This window comes from Puntigrus tetrazona, chromosome 1 (assembly GCF_018831695.1).
Source record: "Puntigrus tetrazona isolate hp1 chromosome 1, ASM1883169v1, whole genome shotgun sequence".
NCBI classification, from domain to species: domain Eukaryota; kingdom Metazoa; phylum Chordata; class Actinopteri; order Cypriniformes; family Cyprinidae; genus Puntigrus; species Puntigrus tetrazona.
The window spans coordinates 17,855,425-17,878,564 of NC_056699.1; the positions used below are offsets into that span (position 1 = coordinate 17,855,425).

Consider the following 23,140-nt stretch of genomic DNA (forward strand, 5'->3'; position numbering starts at 1 on the left):
ATCCAGGCAAGAGGTCACACGATGGAGCTGAGGGCGCTAATCATTTCCAATTACAGATTCCTTTTTAATTATGAATTATGCATGAATTTTTAATTAATCTAATGTTCCGAAGGTTTTCCTTTTTTTCTGTTCCGAGATCTCAATCTAATTACTCTGCATTAAGCGAGGGAGCAGCGACCCTGTTGCCGACCTTCTGGGTAACCCTTGGTCAGCCCTCTCGCATCAATCTCGCTGCTGTCTCACAATTACCTATACTTTCGTCTACAACATGCATTTAATGGTCTAAAGTTTGGAGTTTGATTACATTAACAATTCTGAGTTTTGTACTTTAACAGCAAAATTTCTTTTTGTACCCCCACCAATAAAATAACTGATATACTCGATATTAGCATAAGCGTTAACTGATTATGATACTGTCTGTAACCGACTACAACTAGGGTAAAATCATTAAATAAGTTAATGCGTCAGGTAACAATGAACAATACTTTCACAGCTTTCATTAATGTAGGTCAGTGACACTAATAATAATGATAAACATTTTTGCATATATTAATATATTTCAGATGGTATAAAGGAAAAATAACTTTTTTGCAGCAATTACGTTGGATATTGGTGTCACATAATCCCTCAGATATCATTCTAATATAATTATAATAAAAATATATTTATTTTTTTAACAAGACATTAACAAATCTAAATGTACAGTTTAACCGTATTGTCTTCTTTTCATTTCTGGAAACGTATTAATTAGCAATCTTAAATCTCTAATCGGCATTAATCATGTTAATAAGCATAATCTAGGATATACTTGTTCGTTAATTCTTTACGGTCTAAAGCCAAATATATGAGAAAATTAACACCGAACTATGTGTAATGCCTTCATCAAGGTCTACAACTGCCTTATCAAAATGTCACTGACTTACAATTTTTATGTCAGCATTAAATATGTAATTTTAAAAACTGGATAAAATAAAAAAAACAGCATTGGGTACCAAAATGGTATAGTTCAGCTATAATAAACAGGCTCTCCACAGTAGAGCGGCAACTGAGGTTAAGAATTAATCATGCAGACATAGTCCTGCAGGATCTTGGCTTTGGGTTTCAATCCAGCAAGCCGAATTCTACTGCCTTTGCCAACACATAATTATATTAGCAATTCATTCATCCTAAATGCAAGGAATTATGGATAAATCAAGCTGGTTTACATAATCAAGCCTCTAATTCCATCACATCGCCCTTTTACATTGTGGTTTAACGGAGATCTCCTACCTGAGAGCTTCATGAGGAGGTCCGTAGCCGTCTTGGTGGTGATATCTGGGCTGAAGAGCGAAGCAGCTGTAGGTCCCGGTCCCGGTGGACTGGATTTGAGCCCAGGCAGATCCAGAGAGCTGCTGCTGCTGCTGGGTCGCTCCCTACACAGGGCAAAAGGAGACATCACAGACACATCCCTCTCCTGTGGTTCCTCCTTGATCTGGACGTGGTTCGAGGGTTCTGCGGGGGAGGCCAGCAAACGGCCGTCGGGTTGGCTCACAGTGGGAGACGTGGAAGCATCTGTGTTCATGACCTGATCACCAGCGACTCCACCGTCCCCCATGAGCAAGCCCTCGCCCTCCTCGGTGTCTGTGCCGGGTTCTTCCTTGACTTTGAGGTCAGGACGGGGGAAGTGCTGATGGCAACGCATGTGCAGCTTGAGGCTAAAGTGGCGGGAGGATGTGAAGGGGCAGAGCTCACACTGGAAAGTCTCTCCTCGGTCTTGGTGCTGATGGACCTGAGATGAACAACACAAGAAATTAGAAAAAACTGCAAATTATGGGTCACACTTTATATTTGGTGGCCTTAGCTACTATGTACTTACATAAAAAATAATTATAATTAACTTATTGTGTTTATACCGTATTGCAAAAGACTTTTTTGGGATAATGTAATTAAGGCTAGGTACAGGTTTGGTTGCATGGGTAGGTTCAGAGTGGGTTAGGAGTAAGGGACGGGTCAACAGTGTAATTATAAATGCAAGTACAGCAAATAATTACAGATACACTTACATGCAAATACAATAATAATTGTTATTAGTCGCATCCAAAATAAAGTTTTTGTTCACCTATTATATGTGTGTATACTGTGTATATTTATTATGTATATATAAATACACATGCATGCATATATTTAAAAAATATGTAAATTAAATATTTATATATAAATGATATAAATAAAAATATATACATATAAATAAAAAATATATGGTGTATGAGTGTGTATTTATTTATCCATAATACACTGTACACACAGATATATTATGTGAACAATAACTTATATTTTGGATGCAATTAATCATGATTAATCATTTGACAGCAATGGTAAATACATAGTACTTAAGACCACCTAATATAAAGTGGAACCGAATATCAAAAATTAATCCTCACCTTCTCAATTAATTAATGTGAAAGTTAGAATACATTTATGTAAGTTTTAAATTATTTAAATAATATTATTTTAATAGTTCTTATTTATTTTTTGCAATAAGACGGCCTGTGGGCAGTAATGATAGGTTTACATTCAATGATATGTAAATAAACAATCTATTCAATCAAGTCCGTTTTCAAAATGTCTATTCAATTTTTCCATTTACCACATTAATATATTACTTTTGAATTACCTTAATTTAGAAGCTTTTCCCTGCAAATATTTATACATGTGATTAATTGCGATTAGTTTAATTATTTGGTATATCATGTACTTAATTTGATTAAAAATATGAATTGACAGCCCTAATAATTTTGCATCATAAAAAATCTGCATCTAGAGACGTTATGATAATTGAGCTGATGTGATTTATGGCGCAGGCATTTCTGCTCTCAGCGATTGAAGTCACCTTCATGTGGGACTTGAGATTGTCTTTACGAGCACAACGAAAGGGACAGAGGGGACACTGGTGACTTTTTAAGCCTGTGTGGATCACCATATGTCTCTTCCAGTAGCTCTTTCTCTTGATGACCAGACCGCACACTGGGCACTGAAAGGGCTTCCCTCCATCCTCAGGAGAACCTGCAATAATAAACAAATGAATCAAATAAATAATTGAATAAATAAATACAGTACATATAGCATATTGATGCTTATAGTTCATAATAAATATTAAAACCACCATTAAAAGACATGTTTTTATCTGATATAATGTTCGAAAAATGTCCATTATTTACATAGAACCATTATCTGGACAAGGATGGCACATTATTAGATAGCCCTTTGGCATGCAGTAACATGTAGGCTAAATATCCTTTCGCTCTTGTCAACCTTGCATCTATTGGTGCGAATGAGATAAAAATTGTGAGCTATGATTACCCCGATCAATGCCAAAGACTCCTCACAAAGGAAGCCAAACACAAGGATGTTTTTAGTAAGCCGATTATTGTTGTTGGCTCCATATCCGGTGTCCATTAGGGCTTAATTGGTCTTATTAGAAGCTGGCATGATTGCATTACAAATTCTACGAGGGCCTGTCAGGATGGCTTCATAAGTATTCCAGTCATGTTCCTCGAAAAACATCTGGTAATCAGTGTTTGGTGAAATTACCGCGCTCAGGCATTCATTGACCCGGGGTGTAAAACTTCGAGACTGCCTATTTGCAACAATAAACCACCATCTGTGGCTCAACCTCTCCCGGCGAGATCACTGTGGAAACTGCTCGTGAGGTAAAAAGACTGAAGGTCTTTGGTATCGAGGGAAAGGAACGAGAGCCGTTAGCTGGTTTCTCAAAATTTAATGTCCAGTCTGTATTGTTTGATTACAAAACACACTTGGCGTGACCGTCTTTAAGATATCACATTCACAAAAACAAGCCAGGTAACACTCAATTATGTAGGTGTTTTTATTTAGCATTTAAACTTTACACTTCAAAATCTGTCATGTTACAGTTCCTTACAACGTATTTATCTCTGTCTGCAGCTCCTTTGGGTCAATCCTGATTCCAAGCCACAGACGTTTGAGAATTAGCAAAAGATCAGCCATATCTCAGGCACTCAACCCCGGCCTGTGCTGAATGGAAACTCTGATGGTTGTGCCGGCTCTGGAGCCTGACCTAAATTCCGGGGGAATCTGCTGAGATGGTCTCCGACTGTTCGGGCTATGGGGAGCACACACACTGCCGGCCTCCGTTTGGCAGGCTGCACATCCGCGGGAGATGAGCTGGGTCTGGGAACGTGCCGCCAACTCCAGCAAACCCCCACTGTGCTAACAGACCTTTCCCAGATTCTCCAGCCAACCTCTTGCAGACGAAGCATGACCTTATGGCACTACTAAATCACTACACAGTGCATTCTTCAGTGGTGTAATAATCAAACATTTAGGCACTGTTATCTTCAAAAATAATTACAGTTCAGAAATTATTCTAATGCAAAAAAACAAGACAGGAGATTCAAAAATTTTTAGTATGACATTTTCTATATATTTCCTCATTTATTTTTTATAGCAATTTCCTTTATCTATAGCAACACTTAACATTTGATGTAAATTATAAATATATGTTTGCACCTTTGCAATGAGTCACTTTGTGAAATTTCATCCCTATTAATGCCCCAGTGTGCAAAGCAAGGTCCATAAAGATTTGGCTGGGGGAGTCTGGTGTGGAAGAACTTGAGTGGCCCGCACAAAGCTCTGACCTCAACCCCATCAAACACCTTTGGAATAAATCGGTGAATAAACAGAGTCTGCGAGCCAAGACTTCTCGGCCAACATCAATTCCTGACCTCACAAATGCTCTACTGGATGAATGTGCAAAATGTCCTGCAGAAACACTCCAAAATCTTGTGGAAAGGCTTTCCAAAATAGTGGAAGCTATTATGGCTGCAAAGTGGGGAACCAGCTCCACATTAATTCAATGTCATTAAAGTCCCTTTTGGTTTAACCGTTAGGTGTCCCAAAACTTCCTGTTTACATACCCAGGGTATGCCTACATTAACCCAGATCCATTTGAAAATGGTGTTTTATTTTGAAAACACTCTCTGTCCACATTAGCGTTTTCAAGCCTTTTCCAAGTTTATCACCCACACGGAAAAGTCAGAAAACGTTAAATGAACCTTACAGAGCATGTGTAAAACCCTCATGAAAGTTCACTGGGATGATACAGATGAGCAGACATACGTTTTAATGCAATTCTTCGGGCAGGATTTTATTTATGAAAAAAATCTTATCACTGACATATCTAGGTTGCGCTCACTCCCTCTTACGTGTTTTACCTAAAATGCAACTGCCCTCATGTTTTGCCTTAGCAATTCTAAGTAAAAAATCTTTATAGGAATGCAATATGAAGAGTGCACAAAGTAACATTTCTTTAGCAATAGTGTAAAAGTTAATAGCACACAACAGGCACAATACCATTATAGAGCTATCTATTGGTACAAAATGCGTCAAGACTGCGTCAATGCTCCAAAAGCCTTTAAAGAGATCATTTTCAAAAAGCTCAGTTTTCCTTGACAAAAATGCCATCTTGGTGTGTACAAAAGGCCAAAACGTATTAGTGTGGACAAAAACGCTTGTGTATGAATGGTCATGCAACATGTGTTTTTGGTTGTGTAGTGTAAACAGAGATCGTTTCTGTGCAGTGAAAATGCCAGTTTAGATAAGAATGACTTTCATTTTAAAATGTAATTTTAAAAACGGAAATGCACTAGTGTGAACAGGGCCAGGGTCTTTCACCCGAGCATATGGATATTATTGTTTTTCTCAGCATTAACATGTGAAATAACATAAATGCAATAAACACAGGCCACCTCCAGTGTTTGTGCGTTCTGTACTGTAATTCTGTCATTTCTGTTTTTTCTGTTTATAACGTCTTTCTCGTTAAACATAATTTAAATAAATATTCAAATATGATTTTTTTTATGATTGCAAATATTTGAATGCAATATTTAAAAATGCATATATAAATCTCTAGACTGATTTCAGCAGGCAGTCACCCCTCAAAAGCATAAAAACAACAAAATGGCAAGCATTTTTTAGGGAACAAACTGTTACCTGCTTGACTGCTGGGCTTGGCCCTTCCCTTGGGGATTGTTGGCAGCAGAAGATCCATGGCCTGGGTTGGGGTGGGCACCTTCTGGTTCCTGTCTAACAGGGGCTTGACATCTTCGGAGGCTCCCAGCACTAATGCCGGCTCTTTCTTATCAGCTAGAAGGTTCCCTGCTGCTCGTGCGGCCACCTCCTTTAGCAGAGCTGCTGAGGAGGTCATGGAAACCAGAGAGAGAAAGGAGCCAGCTGAGGGTTGATGCTCAGATGAGCCCACCTGCTGCTGACTTCTTTCAGAGACTTTCTTTGAGAGGGCAGCAAGCGTGGAGCTGGCTGACTGCGGACTGAAGGGTGAAGCGAACGGTTCAAAGCGCACCGCGTCATCAGAGCGAGTGCCCAGGGCTGCCATTGAGGAGGAGGTGACTGAAGAGGATGAGGAGGAGGAAGAGGAGGATGAGGATGCTGAGGTGGAGGAGGCCACCGCGCTCTTGTCTTGGAGCACGGCGTTGGCGGCTGCTTTTAACTTCTGGATAGCCGAGTCTGGCGATAGGCTGCTGCCGCTGGGAGCAGAGCAACTAGTCGACGGCCATTTATCCGCAACGCCTACCCATACGAAGCCACTGCTGCCTGAGTTAGGGCCATTGCTGGGGCCATATGGGTCACAGGGCTCCTGCTTGACAGTTGCTACAGACGCAGGTGATGCAGAGTTCGAGTTGCCGCTGTTGTTGCTGCTGCTGTTCGCCAACCTCCTCGCCAGGGCACTCAGCTGCTGTGCGTGATGCGAAGACGGAGACAGTACCAAACTAACTGGGGGCGACTCTGGTCCTCTGCCCGTTCCACGCCCGGTCAGGTCCCCTCCCTCCAGCTTCAGCGAGCCAGCCTCCAGAAGACGGCGCAGGTTGCTGCTGAGGGGCTTGCCCAGGGCCTGACTGGAGTCTCCGTACAGAGAGGACACCTCAGAGGACAGCATGTCCTGGGTCGAGAGGACCCCACTGTCCAACCCCAGCAGCTCCAGGGAAGCCCGCTGAACTGGTGTCGGGCAGCCCAGGGAGCTCTCGGCTGAGGTGTCGTGGTCTGGTCGGGGAACATTGTCCGGGGAAACCCGCAGCTCATCTTGCACATCACCGTAGGACGATTCAGAGGGGCTGTCGGAAGTATTCCCAAACCAGCTGTCCTCCTCTACTGAGCCACCCTCTGGCCCTCCATCCTCTACCGTGTCCACATCTGTGAAACAGGAAAAAAAACACATTTTATCCAAATGCTTTTACAGCTACACAACTGACAACATTTCATTATCATTTGTTGTATACTCGAAAGAAAACATGTTATTAAAAAGTATATGTAATGACATGATTATTATTACATTTTGGAGCAAGAAATCTGTTAGGACAAATTGCTGACAGTATTTTTCTTACAGCCATTGATTGACCTTTTCCAACTGACTTTTCTTATTAGCACTAAAATGGATGGTTTCTGAAAAGACGGGCGATATAATACAATCGAGAGTTGTCCTGGTGAGTATCTGACGCATCCCTCACAAGGCACAGCGGAATAACTTGCTTTCTATTTTTTTTTCAGCCATGCTTTTTTCCAAGAGTCTAAAAGATTGTAGTAAAAGTGTTACCATGGTGACAGGCCCTTCCGGGAGGCTAGACAGCAAAGATTAGGGTAATGGAGGTTACAGAACCGGATTAATATTCATGAGCTTGCCAATACCACAAGGGAGCCAATAAGGATAGGGTTAAGGTCACCAAGGGTCATTAATATACACTTCATGTATCAATATTCATAAGCAAAACATTACAGCTTGCCAGACAAGGGCGAACAAAGAATGTGAATATTCCTGATACATATTAACAATCTTTCCACAAGAGCATGTCAGGAAACAACAAGCCTAGATGAGGGAGGATGTCAAAACTTATCAAGTGAGGGTTTTTTGTGTCCATTCACTTGACCAAATTAAATCCTCACACCTCAGTGAAAGTGTGAGAGAACAAGACCTAGAGACAGCAGAAAAAAAAAGGCCGGGGACTTGTGACATCGGAATATGATCTGTAAAAAAATTCATTTGAGCATCTTTTCTTCGCCTTTTGCTCGCACACATAAAGGCTGGTCTCACCTTGCCGACCCCAACATAAGCCTGGCGAGTAAGCTCTCTGTTTACAGGGAAAAGGAAAAGCCGTTGCCTGGCAACGGTATCCCGTCGACCCGTAGGGATCATTACAGTCAACACACATCTGGCCAGCACTGCTTACTTTGGTCCAAAGGGGTGGCAACTGCCACGACCCTGTGCGACCATGCACCATGATACTGACAATGCAGCAGAGCATGCTTCGTAACTCGAAAAATCTAAGAAAATAAGATGTTTGTGTGTCCAAACTAGATATGTAATAGTAGTAAAAATTTCTTCTGATGATTATATTGAGCAAAATTTTCAAGGTTAAATATTTATCATTTATTCATCATTATATGATCATTTTGTGTATTTGGTGTAATGCAACGTGTGTACAAGGCAAAAAAAACCCACATTATTTACCACATACTGTACATTATTGTTGCTCCTCTCTGCTCTATCTTTCTAAAGCGGGTACATTTTCGCAAAGCTCATCGTTTTGAAAAGTGTGGTGTGCATTGATTGGCCAGCTATCCGGTCCATTATGATAGGCCAAATAGCCCAAGAGTGTAATGGAAATGTTATGCCCATGACCATGTTTGGAAACAAACAGTGTCTTCATGACATGGCATCGGTGGCAACAATACTACAGTGAGAATAAAAGGAATAAAAGCCTTCTTTCTTTGCATAAACATTTCCGCTGTGTTATGCAAATCTTCCTACATAGTGATGTAGAAATGTGGGGCCGGGTTTAAATAAGGCATTTTAGGAAGACGTTCATGAGTCTTAAGTTATAAAGAATAAAATTTAAGATTGTAGTCTTTGCAAATGTATCGATCTTATATATGTACAAACAGCTTGTAACACGCCAAAGATAATGGAAAACTGCATAATATGACCCCTTTAAATAAATAAAAAATATCATTGGCTAATTAATGATAATATGTATTTTATCTGCCCATTAATAATTCTTCATACCTTATCAGAATTTTACTTTATTAGGTATTACATAAAGCAAAGATGAAAATGCAATTAAATCTTTTCAGAAGACAGTCAGAAACTTCAGAGGTACATTCATATAATTAATTAATAAAATGAACCATTCGTACATTGATTTGTGTAATTCCCTTAGCACTCTTTTAAAACCTCCCAGCTTTCTGCCATGTGTTCACATAAAACGAAACTAGCCTGCATGCTGTTGATGGTTCCTTTAGCGTTAAACCATTAAACTTTAGGCTGTGTAGTATTTATTTATCCTCCTGAATTGTTCAAATTGCGATAATCGAATATGATTTTATTGATGCATAAAATATAAAGAGGTAATAATAACCGCTGGGAATTTTCTTATGATTTATCGTCAAACGGGTAATCGTTACATCCCTAGTGGAAGGCTCCTCCTGACTTCCCGTTAAAGTTTCGTGCATTTGATGTACATCGCCAGGGCGTTTCACTGACCGAGCTCTCGGTCACCTGAGCAAAACAGTGAAGTATGTGAGGCATGACCCATTTCCATGTGACACCAGGGAGGACGGGCAGTAATGGCCATAATGTTGTTAGTGAGAAATGGCTAGATTGCTGGCCAGAGGTCTCTGAGGCAGTGGCAGAAACTCGGACTGAACCCTGCTCTCGCCACGCTAGGTTAAGCTAGGTTGTGCTACGCCCCGCCACTCTTGTTCCTAGCTGCACCGGAGAGGCAGACACAGGCAAGCCACTCCGTGGGCGGCCTGACATTTCCCAAGGTCACGGCTCGGGCCCCAGTTCCGCATGGCTTTGTCTGAAACAACCCCCTGCCTCTCAAACGCACACACGCACAAACACGCTCATACGCGGCTCGAAAAATGGGAACAAAACCCTGGTAGTTAGCTGCAACGGCAACAATGCTATCGCATAGCAACAAGCTTGACAGTTTGGGACGAGGGACAAGATACTGGCCGTCTGCCTTTGAGAGGTTCGTTTAACGGCATAATGGTGAGCATGACTTTGTGTGGCCAGAAAAACAGCTGCGGGAGGCACTGTGGTCCAGATCTGTTATCAGTCACTCTCACTGAGACTTGGTGCTCGTCTCTCTTGAGGCTAAACTGCGCTTATGATTGTGTGCTGCTGCGGACATGACCCTACAACCCTACAACCACAAGTGCTAAATGCAAATCATAACCTCGACTAAACATAAAAAGAAAGAAGAATGTTGCATTCAGGCTCCGGAATTAACTTTTTATCTTACCAGACGGCCATATGTCTCATAGCCAATTTAGCTTGGGAAAAAAAACGACAAAAATAATAACTGTTCTTTATTATTTAAATTAGAAAACCAGGTTAAGATATACATGCTACGTTGTAATATGCATATAGCTTTGTCAAAGAAAAGAAGAAGTTCACCGTTTAAAAGCTGCATGGATGTTTGGTTTATAGATTAATCCATTCAAATTCTGGGCATAGTCATTTATTCTGTAAATGTAAGGGGCACCTATTCACAATTACACTACATTTTTTTGCATGAATTTCACATCTAATAATATTTTATGAAATAGCTTATTTACTATTGTGCTAATTACTCTGATATGCTCCATCTAGTTGATACACATCAATTCTGTATTTGTTAAGTAAAGTCCAGTTTATGTACAGTACCAGAATATAATGTTGCTGTATAACTATGCATATTTGTACAATACAGTCCACACATAAAGTTTAGTTTTTTTCAGCAAAGATGTATTTACATTTTTTAAGATATACACCTCTACTAAGAATTATACTAAATAAATTCTACAATTTATACTAATTATATTATACAAATAAATGCTGTTCTTTTGAACTTTTTCTATTTATCAAAAAATCCTAAAAATATGTATACTTTTCACAAAAAATGTTTCTGCTAATAATAAGAAATGTTTCTTGAGCTACAAAACACCATATTAGGATGATTTCTGGAAAACGGAGTAATGGCTGATGAACATTCTGCATTTCTATTATTGAAATAAATGCCAGCATATTTAAGTTATTTTAAATTGAAATATTACTTTATATACTGTCCTGTGATACTGTATTTCTAATTAAATTAATGTAGATTTATTGTTAAAAAAACATTTAAATAGTAGATTACTTCTTCCACTTATGGCTCTTATGTTGGGTGATCTGTGTTGGGTTACTGGTACAGCAAATAATGTTTTGAACAATAAAAAGTATTGAAACAGATAACGTCTTCCACCAAAAATGATGCCCATTATTCATATAAAAGAGAATTTGTCAGAATTTCTACTTTGTTTTCCACTAAAATCATACCTGTTTGGAACTAAATGATTGTGAATAAAGAATGACCATATGTTTATTCTTGAGTGAATCATGCTGTATACATATAAATAAGTATTTTTACCATATTGCTGCAATGCAAATTATTTTCAGAATATCTGTTCTCTGTATTACAATTAGACTTGGAAAAACATCTTAAGGACCTTGTTAATTCTGTTTTGTTTCTCAGCAGCAGGACATGGATCCAGCGTAATTGTAGCCTATATTTCTCTCGATTCTTCTGAACAACAGCCCTTGGTAGCTATACAGTTAATGCCACAACATCTCAGCTGTGCGATGCAATAAGCCCAAAGGCCGAGGAGGAGGCTGGGAGCATTCTTTATTAGGGCCGGCAGCCACATGACTAGCGTAAGGTTGCCTACCAATACACTGAGGCTATTCTGCGACTCAGTCGGGCATAAAAATCGGCCTGCCTGACCCAGAGGTCGCCGAAAGGGCACAGAAAGGCTGTGCTGGGTGGGAGGGTGGCTGCTTCAGCAGAGTGAAGGAGAGAGGGAGAGGCCATTAGTCGATTAAGCCGGGGTGGAGCCATCAATATTCCACTGATGCCAATGAAAAGACACACTCGCGCAGTCTCGCATGAGAGGCTCGGGTCGAATAGCTTTAACTCTATCAGAGATATTGCAGTGCCTCACAGCGAGCGCTGCTATCGAATGTTACAGGCTAACTAACCACCACTTTGGCATCTATAGTTTCCCAGCATTCTCGGTGGATTGCAGAAGCAAGTGCCGGTGGCGTTCCAGGGTTGGGGGGCTGGGTTTTGGAGGGGAGATAAAAAGTGGTGGCGGTAATTAAGTGTCCGACTGGGCCCTGACGGGGGTTGCCACGGCCGCAGGCGATGCTAATGAGCCCGTCCGCCGGTCAGTGCTACCTTATTAGCCGCCGGCCGACAATATGGTGGGAAGGACGCTCTGCTGCCGCCACCAGCCACATGTCGTCACGAGTGACTAACGCAGAACCAGAGGTGGGAAGTAATTCTGTTAATTAGGGGGCTCTCAGGATGACCAGTCTATGCCTTGAAGAAAACGGGCGATCATTCAAGGCTAAACTAAGATTCTGCAAATACGATCGTATATCGATGCGTCGCGATTCATCTTCTTGCAGTATTGCATTATCCTTGAGGTTCTCATATCGATCCTTCATATCATTTCCTACAGTTCAATTAATGAAGAAGCAGGAAGTCTAAATTAGCATAAACTGGCAAGCGGTGTTTCTCAGTGCAGTCTGAGCCACTTCTGTGGTAATGTACGAAAGTGATATTATACGTAAGTGAGATTAACACTGACACCACAGATTACAACGCTCTCTCACTGAAACGCTGAGTCTCTCTCTCGGTCGCATTTCGGTAATGTTATCATGAAACTTCACAGTGTATTAAACCGTGAAAAAAGTGCTCCGTAATATATCCCTAGTATCTTAATTATTCACGTAAGACATGAAATTACTTTAGTGCTATCCTGTTAAACACGCAAAAAAATATTTTTATAAAGATGAAGCAGTTCCGGTAATAAAGCAGGCCACCCCTATTCTTACAAACGTCAATTAAACACAAAACAGCTATTGACCGTGTTTGACTGAGACTGGTACAACAAAGTACTATGAAATTCTTCTAACATGATACTGATTTCAAACGCTTACATGATATTTAAGAATTACCACTTTTTTGGCATTCAAAAATATTATATTCTCACCTAATGTATTGTTAAAATGAATTTCAATGAAATCAAAATCAATATCTGCCATTATAAAAATTTCTAATGCAAATCAGTTTTCTAGATTAAATGTCTTGTAGTTATTAGGTCTGTCACTATTGACTAAACAGGTAAATTTGGAAAATTAATAATTAAAGAAGATAAAACAATAAGAACAGGAAGCGTCCAAGAGCATTTCAGAGCACAGAATTTCAAAGAAATGAAAATGATTCATTAAAAAGCTGCACATATAGCCACGTATATATCAGTGTGTGAGTCACTGGAAATATATAGAGAAATAACTAAGTTTTTATGAAGTAGTGCTGAGCGGCACCAATTACCTCACAATATGACACATTAGATGTGATCAAATTATGCTTCGCGTTAAGGGTCAAATATTTCTCGACACAAATTTTGGAGGTTTTTCACACAAATTCACATGTGACCACCAGAACACTGCTTGCTTGATTTCTGTTTTAGCTGCGCTTCTTATTGCATTATTTTTCTAATATTAAGTGAAGTGCTCTTACACAGCTGACATTATCTTTTTCTGTGCACAAATTACAGATTCTGTCTTATTTGCAGATTCCTTAAAAATGTCATTTGTGATAAAAAAAAAAACATTTAAGCAAAATATTCAAATTTAGACTAACCATAAAAGCCTTACTTGTGACAGCCAAGTAAATCGGAGACTACAACAAACAACGGTCTGCTTTAATAGGATACTTGGTGGAACACTTACACTACATATACAACGATTATTATATTTCACGCTGTGATTTATAGTGATTTCGATTCCCTTGTATCCAACACCCATATTAAACAAATCAGTCGCCTACGGTATTTCACATTAGCACAGGCCTTCATCAGCATGTATTAGCAAAGCATACTACATATTACCATCTGTGTGTTTTCCGCATGGCCTCAGCGGTCTGTGGGCATGTTGGGCAGGGTGCCAGAGGTGAAACAGGAAGGAGATGTGCTCTTGGAAGAGATTGAGACAGTGTTGGCTTCCAGACCTCTGAAATTCCTCTTTGTAGATGAAGCGCCCTTTTGCACTCTTGTTTATTTCCCCCAACTTCCATTTATAGATACCAGAGTAAAAAAAAAGAAGAAGACGACAGAGCCTGGATAAGTAATCTCAGGCGTACCATCGAAAAGTTGGTAGATCTGCACCTTCATAATCAGCAATGAGATGCTAACTAATGGGATGCGGCGTATACACTTCAGTGGGCATAAAAGTGGGGCATGAAGCCCAGAGCTCAACGCCGCTGAAGATGTTACATTTACAGTAAGAAAACAAATTGTGGAAAATGAAAGGAAAATGGACGGCTCGCTGTACCCGCACAGTCACCAAAACATAAGATAATAAGTAAGGCTCTGTGTACATACCACAGGGACAGGAAGCAGGGGTGGATTCAGCTAGGTGCTATGACGCTAACACCACAATATGCTGTTGCTACAGCATTACTGCCGCCTACTCAGATAGACAGCATGCACACAGGTTAGAGCTGACAGGGAAACTCTCCAACTACTGTAAATCACACTTTGTCCCAGTAGCTCAGGCAAGGGATGCAGCCAAGCTTGACTAGCCAGCCACCCAGAAAGACAGAGAGAGAGAGAGAGAGAGAGAGAGAGAGAAATATGAGGGGGTGTGTGAGAGAGTGGAGGAGGTATGTGTGCGTCTGGTGGTGGTGGTGGTGGTGGGGGGAGCTTGGTTGAAGAAAAGGGATGGCTTTTTTACAGTGATACCGGGTTGACAGCAGCTTGGCAGTGGCGCCCACGGCACTGCCTGCTTGGATCCAAGCCTGTCACTCAAGACAAGGGCACTAATCAGGATTGGTCCCGGTTTCTTCCTGAAGAATGGGGGTGGCAGTTTTGCAGCCATTAGAGCTGGAGAGGAGAGTGGGGGGATAGAGCGGTGGCACAGCAGGAGAGGCTAACCTCATTTACATGCAGGTCCTGGAGGAGAGGGAGCTGATTCCTTTTCCAATCTCCATGTTAAACGGTGGCCGGGGCGGCCGATGGTTAGCGCCGCATTGTTCGGTCCTAGTGCTCTTTGTCACGCCGATAGCCATCTCGCTTTTTACGAAGGTAAAGACGTACGAGCGAGATAACGGCGACGGCACCCACGTATGACCGAAAACGTGCCGTGTCAGAAGAGTAAACGGGAATAGTTGTTCACCTCTCCCCTTTCGTTCGCTTCACGTCAGCGCAACCAGGTGCTTCTAATTCAACCCTACAGTATCTGGGTGACAAATGATTGCAAAAAATATGATCACTATGACAACCATAACTGTGTCTTTGGAGAGCACGTCGAGCCAACATTTTGTGCCTAACCTTAGTGCTTCGTTTAAGAGTCTCTGCATAGACAGCGACTAAATGACTACAAGGGTAAACTGTGGCTGCTGAAATACGAGTGTGACTTACGGCTTTGAGGGAGTGAGAGAGGAGCAGAAAAACAGTCCACTGTGCGTGCCGAAAGGGGACGTCTTTATAGAGAGTATTTGGGGTAATCTATAAAACCATAATGAAGATATGCATAAAGATCTTCAGCTGAGCAAACAGTAGAATTATAGTCTGAATCAACACTGTGCTCTAAAACAATTTGCTCCAGCTACACCAGCCAATCAATAGTGGCGTATGAAATGAGGGCTCCACTGATATTTAGATTATACCACTGACAGACCAACCATAACTGATAAATGCTGTATTATAAAAAAAACATAGCAACTGAAACACAACAAGAAGTAAAAACAAAACAGAAATACTGAAGAAAACGAAATTACCATAAATGACAAATAATCATAGAACACACACACACACACACACACACACAAAGGGTTGCAGGGATCATTATGCCGAATAGCCAATAAATGGCCAATATAATTAAACAATATATATCATTCTAGATACAATGTATATTATCACATAATTATTATGCAGAGCAAGGATTTCCGTTTTTGGCAGTAAAACCCTTTTTAAAAATATTTACTTATACTGCTACTCTCTGAGACTGAGTTCATATTTAAGAACTTAACAACACATGATTTCTTTCTAATAAAGAAGATTTTATTTCTAACATTTTATGATTTCGTTTTTTAGGTTTTCATCAACTTGAAACTTAAAACAGTGATACAATAGGAAAAATTGATAGTCATTATTGAAGTCATATTGCTAAAGATTATATGTAACTGTATTATTTAAATTTAAAATTAAAAGTGTTAATCTAAGTTTTAAAATAAACAATTACATGTACAATATGTGTTTTTATATATTTAAAAAAATGAAATAAAATCTTAATATTAGATTTAAAAAATTCATTTCGTTAATGTTGCCTTGGCAACTGAGTGAAATAAAATAAGTTTTAGGTTAAGTCTAGGTACTAAAATCAAGAAAACGGAAAAAAGCTAAATAAACCTAAATTTAAAAAAAGCTGCATTGGCTGATACCGTGTTGTATATATCATGCATCCTTACGTAACAATGCTTAGAATTAGCTAAACACTTTATCATCACAGGAGTTCTTTTAGTTTATTTAATCCTAATGTAGTTTGCGTAGTGTAGTCTCATAGTCTCTCGTGTTTTTATTTAGCACTGGAGCAACGTTTTTTTTATTTTCAGCGAGTACAAGCTGTATACGGTTCAAATGACAAAACCACTCTGACTAGTCATGCAGCTGATGCTTTTATTTACCTTCGAGGATACCATCCCAAAGACAAGCTGTTGTACCAATGAATTTTTTTTTTCTTTAACAGTGTACAAACCTGCAACCTTTCATTCATCAACGATTTTTAGCCACCATGGCCGTACCGTCCATTCATTTAGAGCACTAGTACAGCGTGCGTTACAAGGTTTCACACTGAAATAACATGCACCTCCTTATAGCCCCCCGCCAACATCCAGGTACGCTCTCCAGACCAATACCAAACAGCAAGCGACCTCGTCGCGACAACTAAACATGAATGCCGGAGCTTTGCATCAAGGTCGGGAGTAATCAAACATACTGTGAAGTCATCTGCAAATGCGAAGGACATTTTTTACACGAGGGGCTGAGCGGGTCTCAGACACTCACCTACGTTTTAAGCCTCGTAAATCAGCATAAGACATAGTGACAATAGCTTTCACAGAGATGACTTCACATCATGAATATAATATCTCGCCTTTGTAAAGCAGCCAAACACCTCTACACTTGCCGATGATATACCGTTTCCCTTGGAGGCTGTCAATACCTCAGGGTGCCACTACTCTGTGTCTGTTTCCTTCCTGGCACTTTTAATCTTCTCAGCTATAAAACAGCCCCGTCTCCAGAAAAACCCTTGGAGCACAGCTGCTAGTCCGCTAGTTAAACTCATTAACATGCTTGTGTTCTCTGCGCTGGACAGTGTAGTCTATCTTAGAGATGTGACAGAGGAGAAGTTAGCCTCGTGTTTGGAGATTACCCAAATCTCAAACTCTCGTCAAGCACACTATCTTGGGATTGGAGGATTATATATAGTTTCGATTATATAAATATATAATCGAAATATCTATCTATCTATCTATCTATCTATCTATATATATATATATATATATATATATATATATACACACACACACATGCACACTTAAACCCAAGCCAAGTTTAACGGAATCCTGACAAGAATATAAATAAAACCGTTTCCGCTTCAAAACTACATTGATGTCCCAATGTCTATTGATGCTAATGATGACAATGATAGTAATTACCATGGTTATTATTGTTGTGTAATTACTATGATTATGATTGCTGCATAATTGTGAGAGCAAATTGTCTAGTTGAGTCAAACTTGGCATTTTTGGCACCACTTTGTTGGTGTGGAATCAGCCTCCCCAATCACAACAAGAGAAAAAAAAACCCCATCAAGTAGCCTTTATGCAACAAAACTGATCAGGGCTGGGGACGATCTATTAAAGCTGAACGTACTCAATAATGGTTGCCATCTGGAGTCCATTTCAAGGTGGAGAAAGAAAACAAAAAACATCCATTCCATTCTACTTAATTTCGCTTGGTTTGAAAGAGAAGCTGGTGCAACCAACCTCATGGTTTTGAGGAACTTCTAATCAAGAGGTTAAAATTTTGGCTGCAAGTGAATCAAAATAATCAATGACTAAAAACCACAAAATAAGGTCTGTTTATAGTCTGTATGCTCCGTGTGATTTAAAATGAATAAACGGCACTGTATTCTGTCTGTTCTAGTACACATGGAGCACGTGTGGCGCTCAAGCTCAGCACAGTTCGCAGCATGTGTGCACTTCACACAAAGTAATGAGAAATGTATTAAAACTACTGTCAGCTAGACATAATAAAGAGCTCGTTTTTTAAGACTTTAAAGGTTCTTTGCCAGTAAATAAATTAAGACAAAAATATATTATTAAAGTGTCAAATTCAAGATTCAAATAATCATAACATTTATTAACATTATTATCATTATTGGGAATTTTATGTTATAACAGTAATGTATTTCTCCTAATTCTACAGTCATTTGTTTCATGTATTGGTCAGTTTTGTAGATTTTGGGCTTTTTGGCTTTACAATACATGTTGTTTTTAAACTAGTGGGAAAAAAAACTGCATCCAAAGAAAGGAGAATTTTTAAGAGGATCTTCACACCATTAGTGCTTGGACCCTGAATAATGTTTATTTTATTGCATTTTATTTATTTGCATTTTTCAGAATGAAATCTCTTCTTCAGCAGCACTTTCACTACATACACCAAAATTTCCAGTTTTATTCTTATTTGTAGCTATTGGAGAGGTTTGCTCAAACGTAAACATTGGTCTAATTTCGAACCGTTTAAGTAAGTAAACGATTCTCTCTATGACTGGTCTACTGAATCATCATTTGTTCAACACGACTCATTCTAAAGGCGGATTCATTCAGAAACTAAACATTGCTGTGTTGCTCTGAGATGCACAACAGTTCTGCTGTGACTTTTTTTATTACAAAACACACAATTTTGTTTTTAAAATCCGCACAATATTAACTTCTTATTTACTGAACTGTTGTATAAAATGTCTTCATGACAAAAACAGCACTCGAGTGATATTGCTCTCGCTGCTGGTGTGCCATCGCTTTATTATATGAGAGACAAATCTCATACAGGGGCATTTTTCGCCCCAATATCTTGAATTTCTAGGGCATAACTGTATATATGGAGTTGTTGTCCTGCATTTGTCAACAGTCAGCTGTAAGAAATGTGAGATAAAGTAAAGGTCTGGGGATGGGGCTAGTGCATTAACTGCATTAGAATATTTTAATTCCCTATTTTTTTAATTAATTAAAATTAATAAATAAATAAACTAATCAGTTAGGTTAACATATTAAACTATAATATAATATAATATAATATAATATAATATAATATAATAAATAGCAGATATATAATGTAAATAATATATATATTTTTTTTTTCTTTACTTTGACAATGGTCCAAAAACCAGTGTGAATGTAAAGTATTAATGCTACTTTTGCCTTGCTGTCTAAGCAGCAGCAGCAATATATGGTAGGTAATTTATTTTTCATGTAACAAATCAAATTCCCCATTATTTGACAAAGCAACCTACATATGATTTTGTTGTCCTTTTTCTACGGCTCCATAGTGATTAGGCACATGATTTGGATATTTACCACTCGGGCAACTGGCTCCAAAAACATGTGGCCTTGAACCACAATGAACAAAGAGGGCGGCAAGCAGTAGAGCGGAGTACAGAGAACTCACACTCCAGCCAAGCAACTGCAATTCAGACGAACGGGAACGTTAACGTATAGCTTTCACCAGGTATCACTGACCTCCCACACTTCCAAGGCCTTCTCTAAAATATGACAATTCAAATCCAGTTTTAAAAACCGACAGAGGCTTGCCTTTCTCATTCCCTGTCAAGTGAACAGACTGCTCTTTGATTCTGCCCAGTAAGCCTCATCTCATCTTAAGACGGACCCAGAGTACTGACTCATAAATCAAATCACAGTTTGGCATAGCTCTGCAGCCCGGGCCTGCGTCAGACCTGTCTGTTCGATCCCTTGTGCGGTGTGGCCCAGCGTTAGCAGCCTGTTAAAGGTCTGTCCTGGAGGGGATGGATGCACTTGTGTGGTACAACAACACAGGAAAGTGCCTGGAGCTCTCCAGCAGCTCCCCCCACCCTTTCCCCAGCTGAACCAGCGAGCTGTTCCTTATGAACCACTGCCAACAGAATGCCTGCTATGAGCTGGTTATTACTCAGTGCTGGGCCGCCACTAGCCAAAGGGCTGCTCTCCGAGCTGTAGATCTCCATGTTGTGACTTGTCAACATGCGGAAAATCGTTACCCAGCTCAGGCACTTTTATTCCATACAGGCTTTGATTGAGACTTGGGTGGGTGAAACATTGTGTGCAGACTTCGGCTGTAGTGTTTCGTGAAACATACGGACACAAGGTGTGTCCTATAAATAGGAAAAAATATTACTAAGTGAGCACGTTGATCAACTACGGGCTTAGAAGGATCGATGGACAGGTTTAGAGCGGAGCACAGCAGTAAGGTTTTTATGTTTTTTACTGTAATATATATTAAAATGTCATTTATTAAGGACAAAGCTGAATTTTCAGCAGCCAATACTCAAGTGTTGACTTTCACATGATCCATCAACAATCAGTCTGATACGCTGATTTGCTTTTTAACAAACAGTTCTTACTATTATGCGCTGTGCTACGTAATATTTTTTGGTGAAAACCATGATAAATGAAAAAAATGCCATTTACTTGCTTGAAACATAACTTTTGGTTCTTAGGTTTTGATCACTTTGATGCATCCTTACTGAATAAAAGTATAAGCTTCTTATTTAATAAAAAGGAAAAATATGTGAATATGTTTTCACGCTTTCATTGTTAAAATGTACAATTTTTAGGTTTATTTTATTTTTTACACCTGTTTAAATTTTCTGTTTAACTGTTCTATTCAAAGAAATGTTCTCAATAATAACTGGATGACGGTAATTGATATATAACAATTGTGTAATTAATATAATCCCCCAAGAAACATAAAAATGTTTTGAAATACACTGATGATTACGAAAACATTAAAACAACTCACTTTTTCCGGCACCACCAAGATAATTCAAATCATACTTAACTTCATTGACGCGTATCAGCCAGTAAGATAATTTTACATATCTAACGAATTTAAAATGTAGAAAAGTTCACAACCAAATATGATTATACAAAAACACAGGTATACGCTCAAAAACGGATATGCATGATCAAAATATTTTCAACATACATTCAGCACAGAATATAAAGCAAGCTTCTCTTCCCTTCCCTACTGTTGAGCCCTAAGCTCGGCTTGTCGTTTTAAAAATGGACATTACATTACACGCGAAGAGCCTAGTCCGTTACAATCACCGAGCCGTACAAAAATCGTCTTAATTATGTCACCACACCGCTTTTGACCGAGCACTCCCAGCTAGACTACACCTGTGATGAAAGCCAGGCGATCCAGCTAGCCAAATTAATCTAAATGTTCTGGTTCAGTATGCCTGGCTGAAGCCCCTTTCTGTGTAAGCACTTGTTCAGGAGAGCATCCACCACCCTTCCCCTGCCCTTTAATTCATTTCTGAGAGGAAAGCCTGTGTATCATTATTCGCTTGAGCTCAAATGGGCAGACACCGGTGAGAGAGCCTGATCAAGTTGGTGGGGCAGTGGGAAGAAAGAGGAGGAGGAGGAGAAGGAGGAGGAGGAGGAGGGGGTATTCTTGGCAGAATTTCCCTACAAATCAGATGCCAAGAGCGAAATGGAAACCTCCCCTCATTTTCCTTTCCCCTTAATCCAATGTTTTCAAGCCCAAGCCCAGCCAAGGTCATTATAATCATAGATGAGTGGAAAGGAGCCAGTGACCCACCATTACGGTAAGGTGGAGAGCCACCCAGTCGCACACACTCTGCCATCGGTCTGTAATGGAGAGCTAAAATCCGTGCAATGCTCCAATTCCTCCATTTGCAAATGCAGATAACCTTAAAGATCATGTGTGTATAATGGAAATGGACGGCTCCCATAGGGAGACATTTTAGCTGATGGCAAAGGTCAGGGTGAAAGAATGATATGGGCTATGTACTTGCACAAAATGGAGGCCTGCGAGTAACACAAAGACCGGCAGAAAAGGAGAAAAAAAAAAAAGTAACCTCAGTCGACCTCCACACCTCGGAGTGGAAATCTGAGGAAAACAGCTTAACGAGACGGGAACATTTTAACCTAGGCTCCCTTTCTGCGATTAATTTTACCGCAAGTTTGCTGAACTGTGACCTGCGGTTTGAACAAAATGTATGAATTCTGGCAAAAGGAGTGTGCAACAGTGTTATAAAGGCCGCGCTTTTGTAATCCCGGTGGTTTTCATTGTAGCGCTAAAGCCAAAGGTCATATTTAACTGTCAAGAAGATCATCTGACTATATCAAGGCCTTAATGCCCTCTTGCGCGTCTTGACCCACGTGCACCGTGACGCAAGCGCTCCTGAACTCAGATACGCATTCTCAAAAAAAGGAAGCGAAAGACACAAAAGGATGTGACACGGCCTGTGCATGAAACCGTTCACCGGAAAAAAAAAAAAGATGCCTGCCACATTACTTTTTGACAGAGCTAACGAACACAAACTCCACAGTCCTGGACTCGTATTTTCAAGGTGGTAATCAAGAACAGATGAGATGAATTTAGATCAACAGTCGAGCTTGTCATCTGCCTCTCCGCTCACAGGTGTCAAAGCGCAATGAACATAAAAATGTAATGAAACGTGACATCTCTCCTCCGCGGCTGTGCGGAGCGCCACCAAATTTCAGACCACATTTTGCTGAGTGGGTGATTTTTATATACAGCAGTAATCAGAGGTGGGACAAATGGCAGTAGATATTACGCAGTTCATAAACGACCGCTGCTAAAAGGAAATTATGAAAAGGAACTTAGCATTTAGTCATAATACAGTTATTATAATATTGAGGTTTATGTACAATACCCCGAGTTTCTGTTACTAAATAACTTTTTATGCTTCGTTAAT

At 39.8% G+C, this 23,140-nt stretch overlaps 1 protein-coding gene across 7 annotated transcripts in view; it reads right to left on the reverse strand.

The window, feature by feature from the left end:
- Positions 1-23,140, reverse strand: part of znf827 (zinc finger protein 827) — a 68,959-nt gene that overhangs the window by 43,966 nt on the left and 1,853 nt on the right. For 6 of the 7 annotated variants that reach the window (XR_006250498.1, XM_043235539.1, XM_043235547.1 and 3 more), the window contains exons 2-4: positions 6,010-7,224; positions 2,870-3,042; positions 1,270-1,768 (exon numbers count right to left, since the gene is read on the reverse strand). Coding sequence is in view for 6 of the 7 variants with exons in the window: in XM_043235539.1 (XP_043091474.1) it covers positions 1,270-1,768; positions 2,870-3,042; positions 6,010-7,224 (1,887 nt within the window). In the remaining variant the exon portion in view is untranslated. The remainder of the gene's footprint in view (positions 1-1,269; positions 1,769-2,869; positions 3,043-6,009; positions 7,225-23,140) is intronic. The other variant, XM_043235553.1, reaches the window with a different exon arrangement.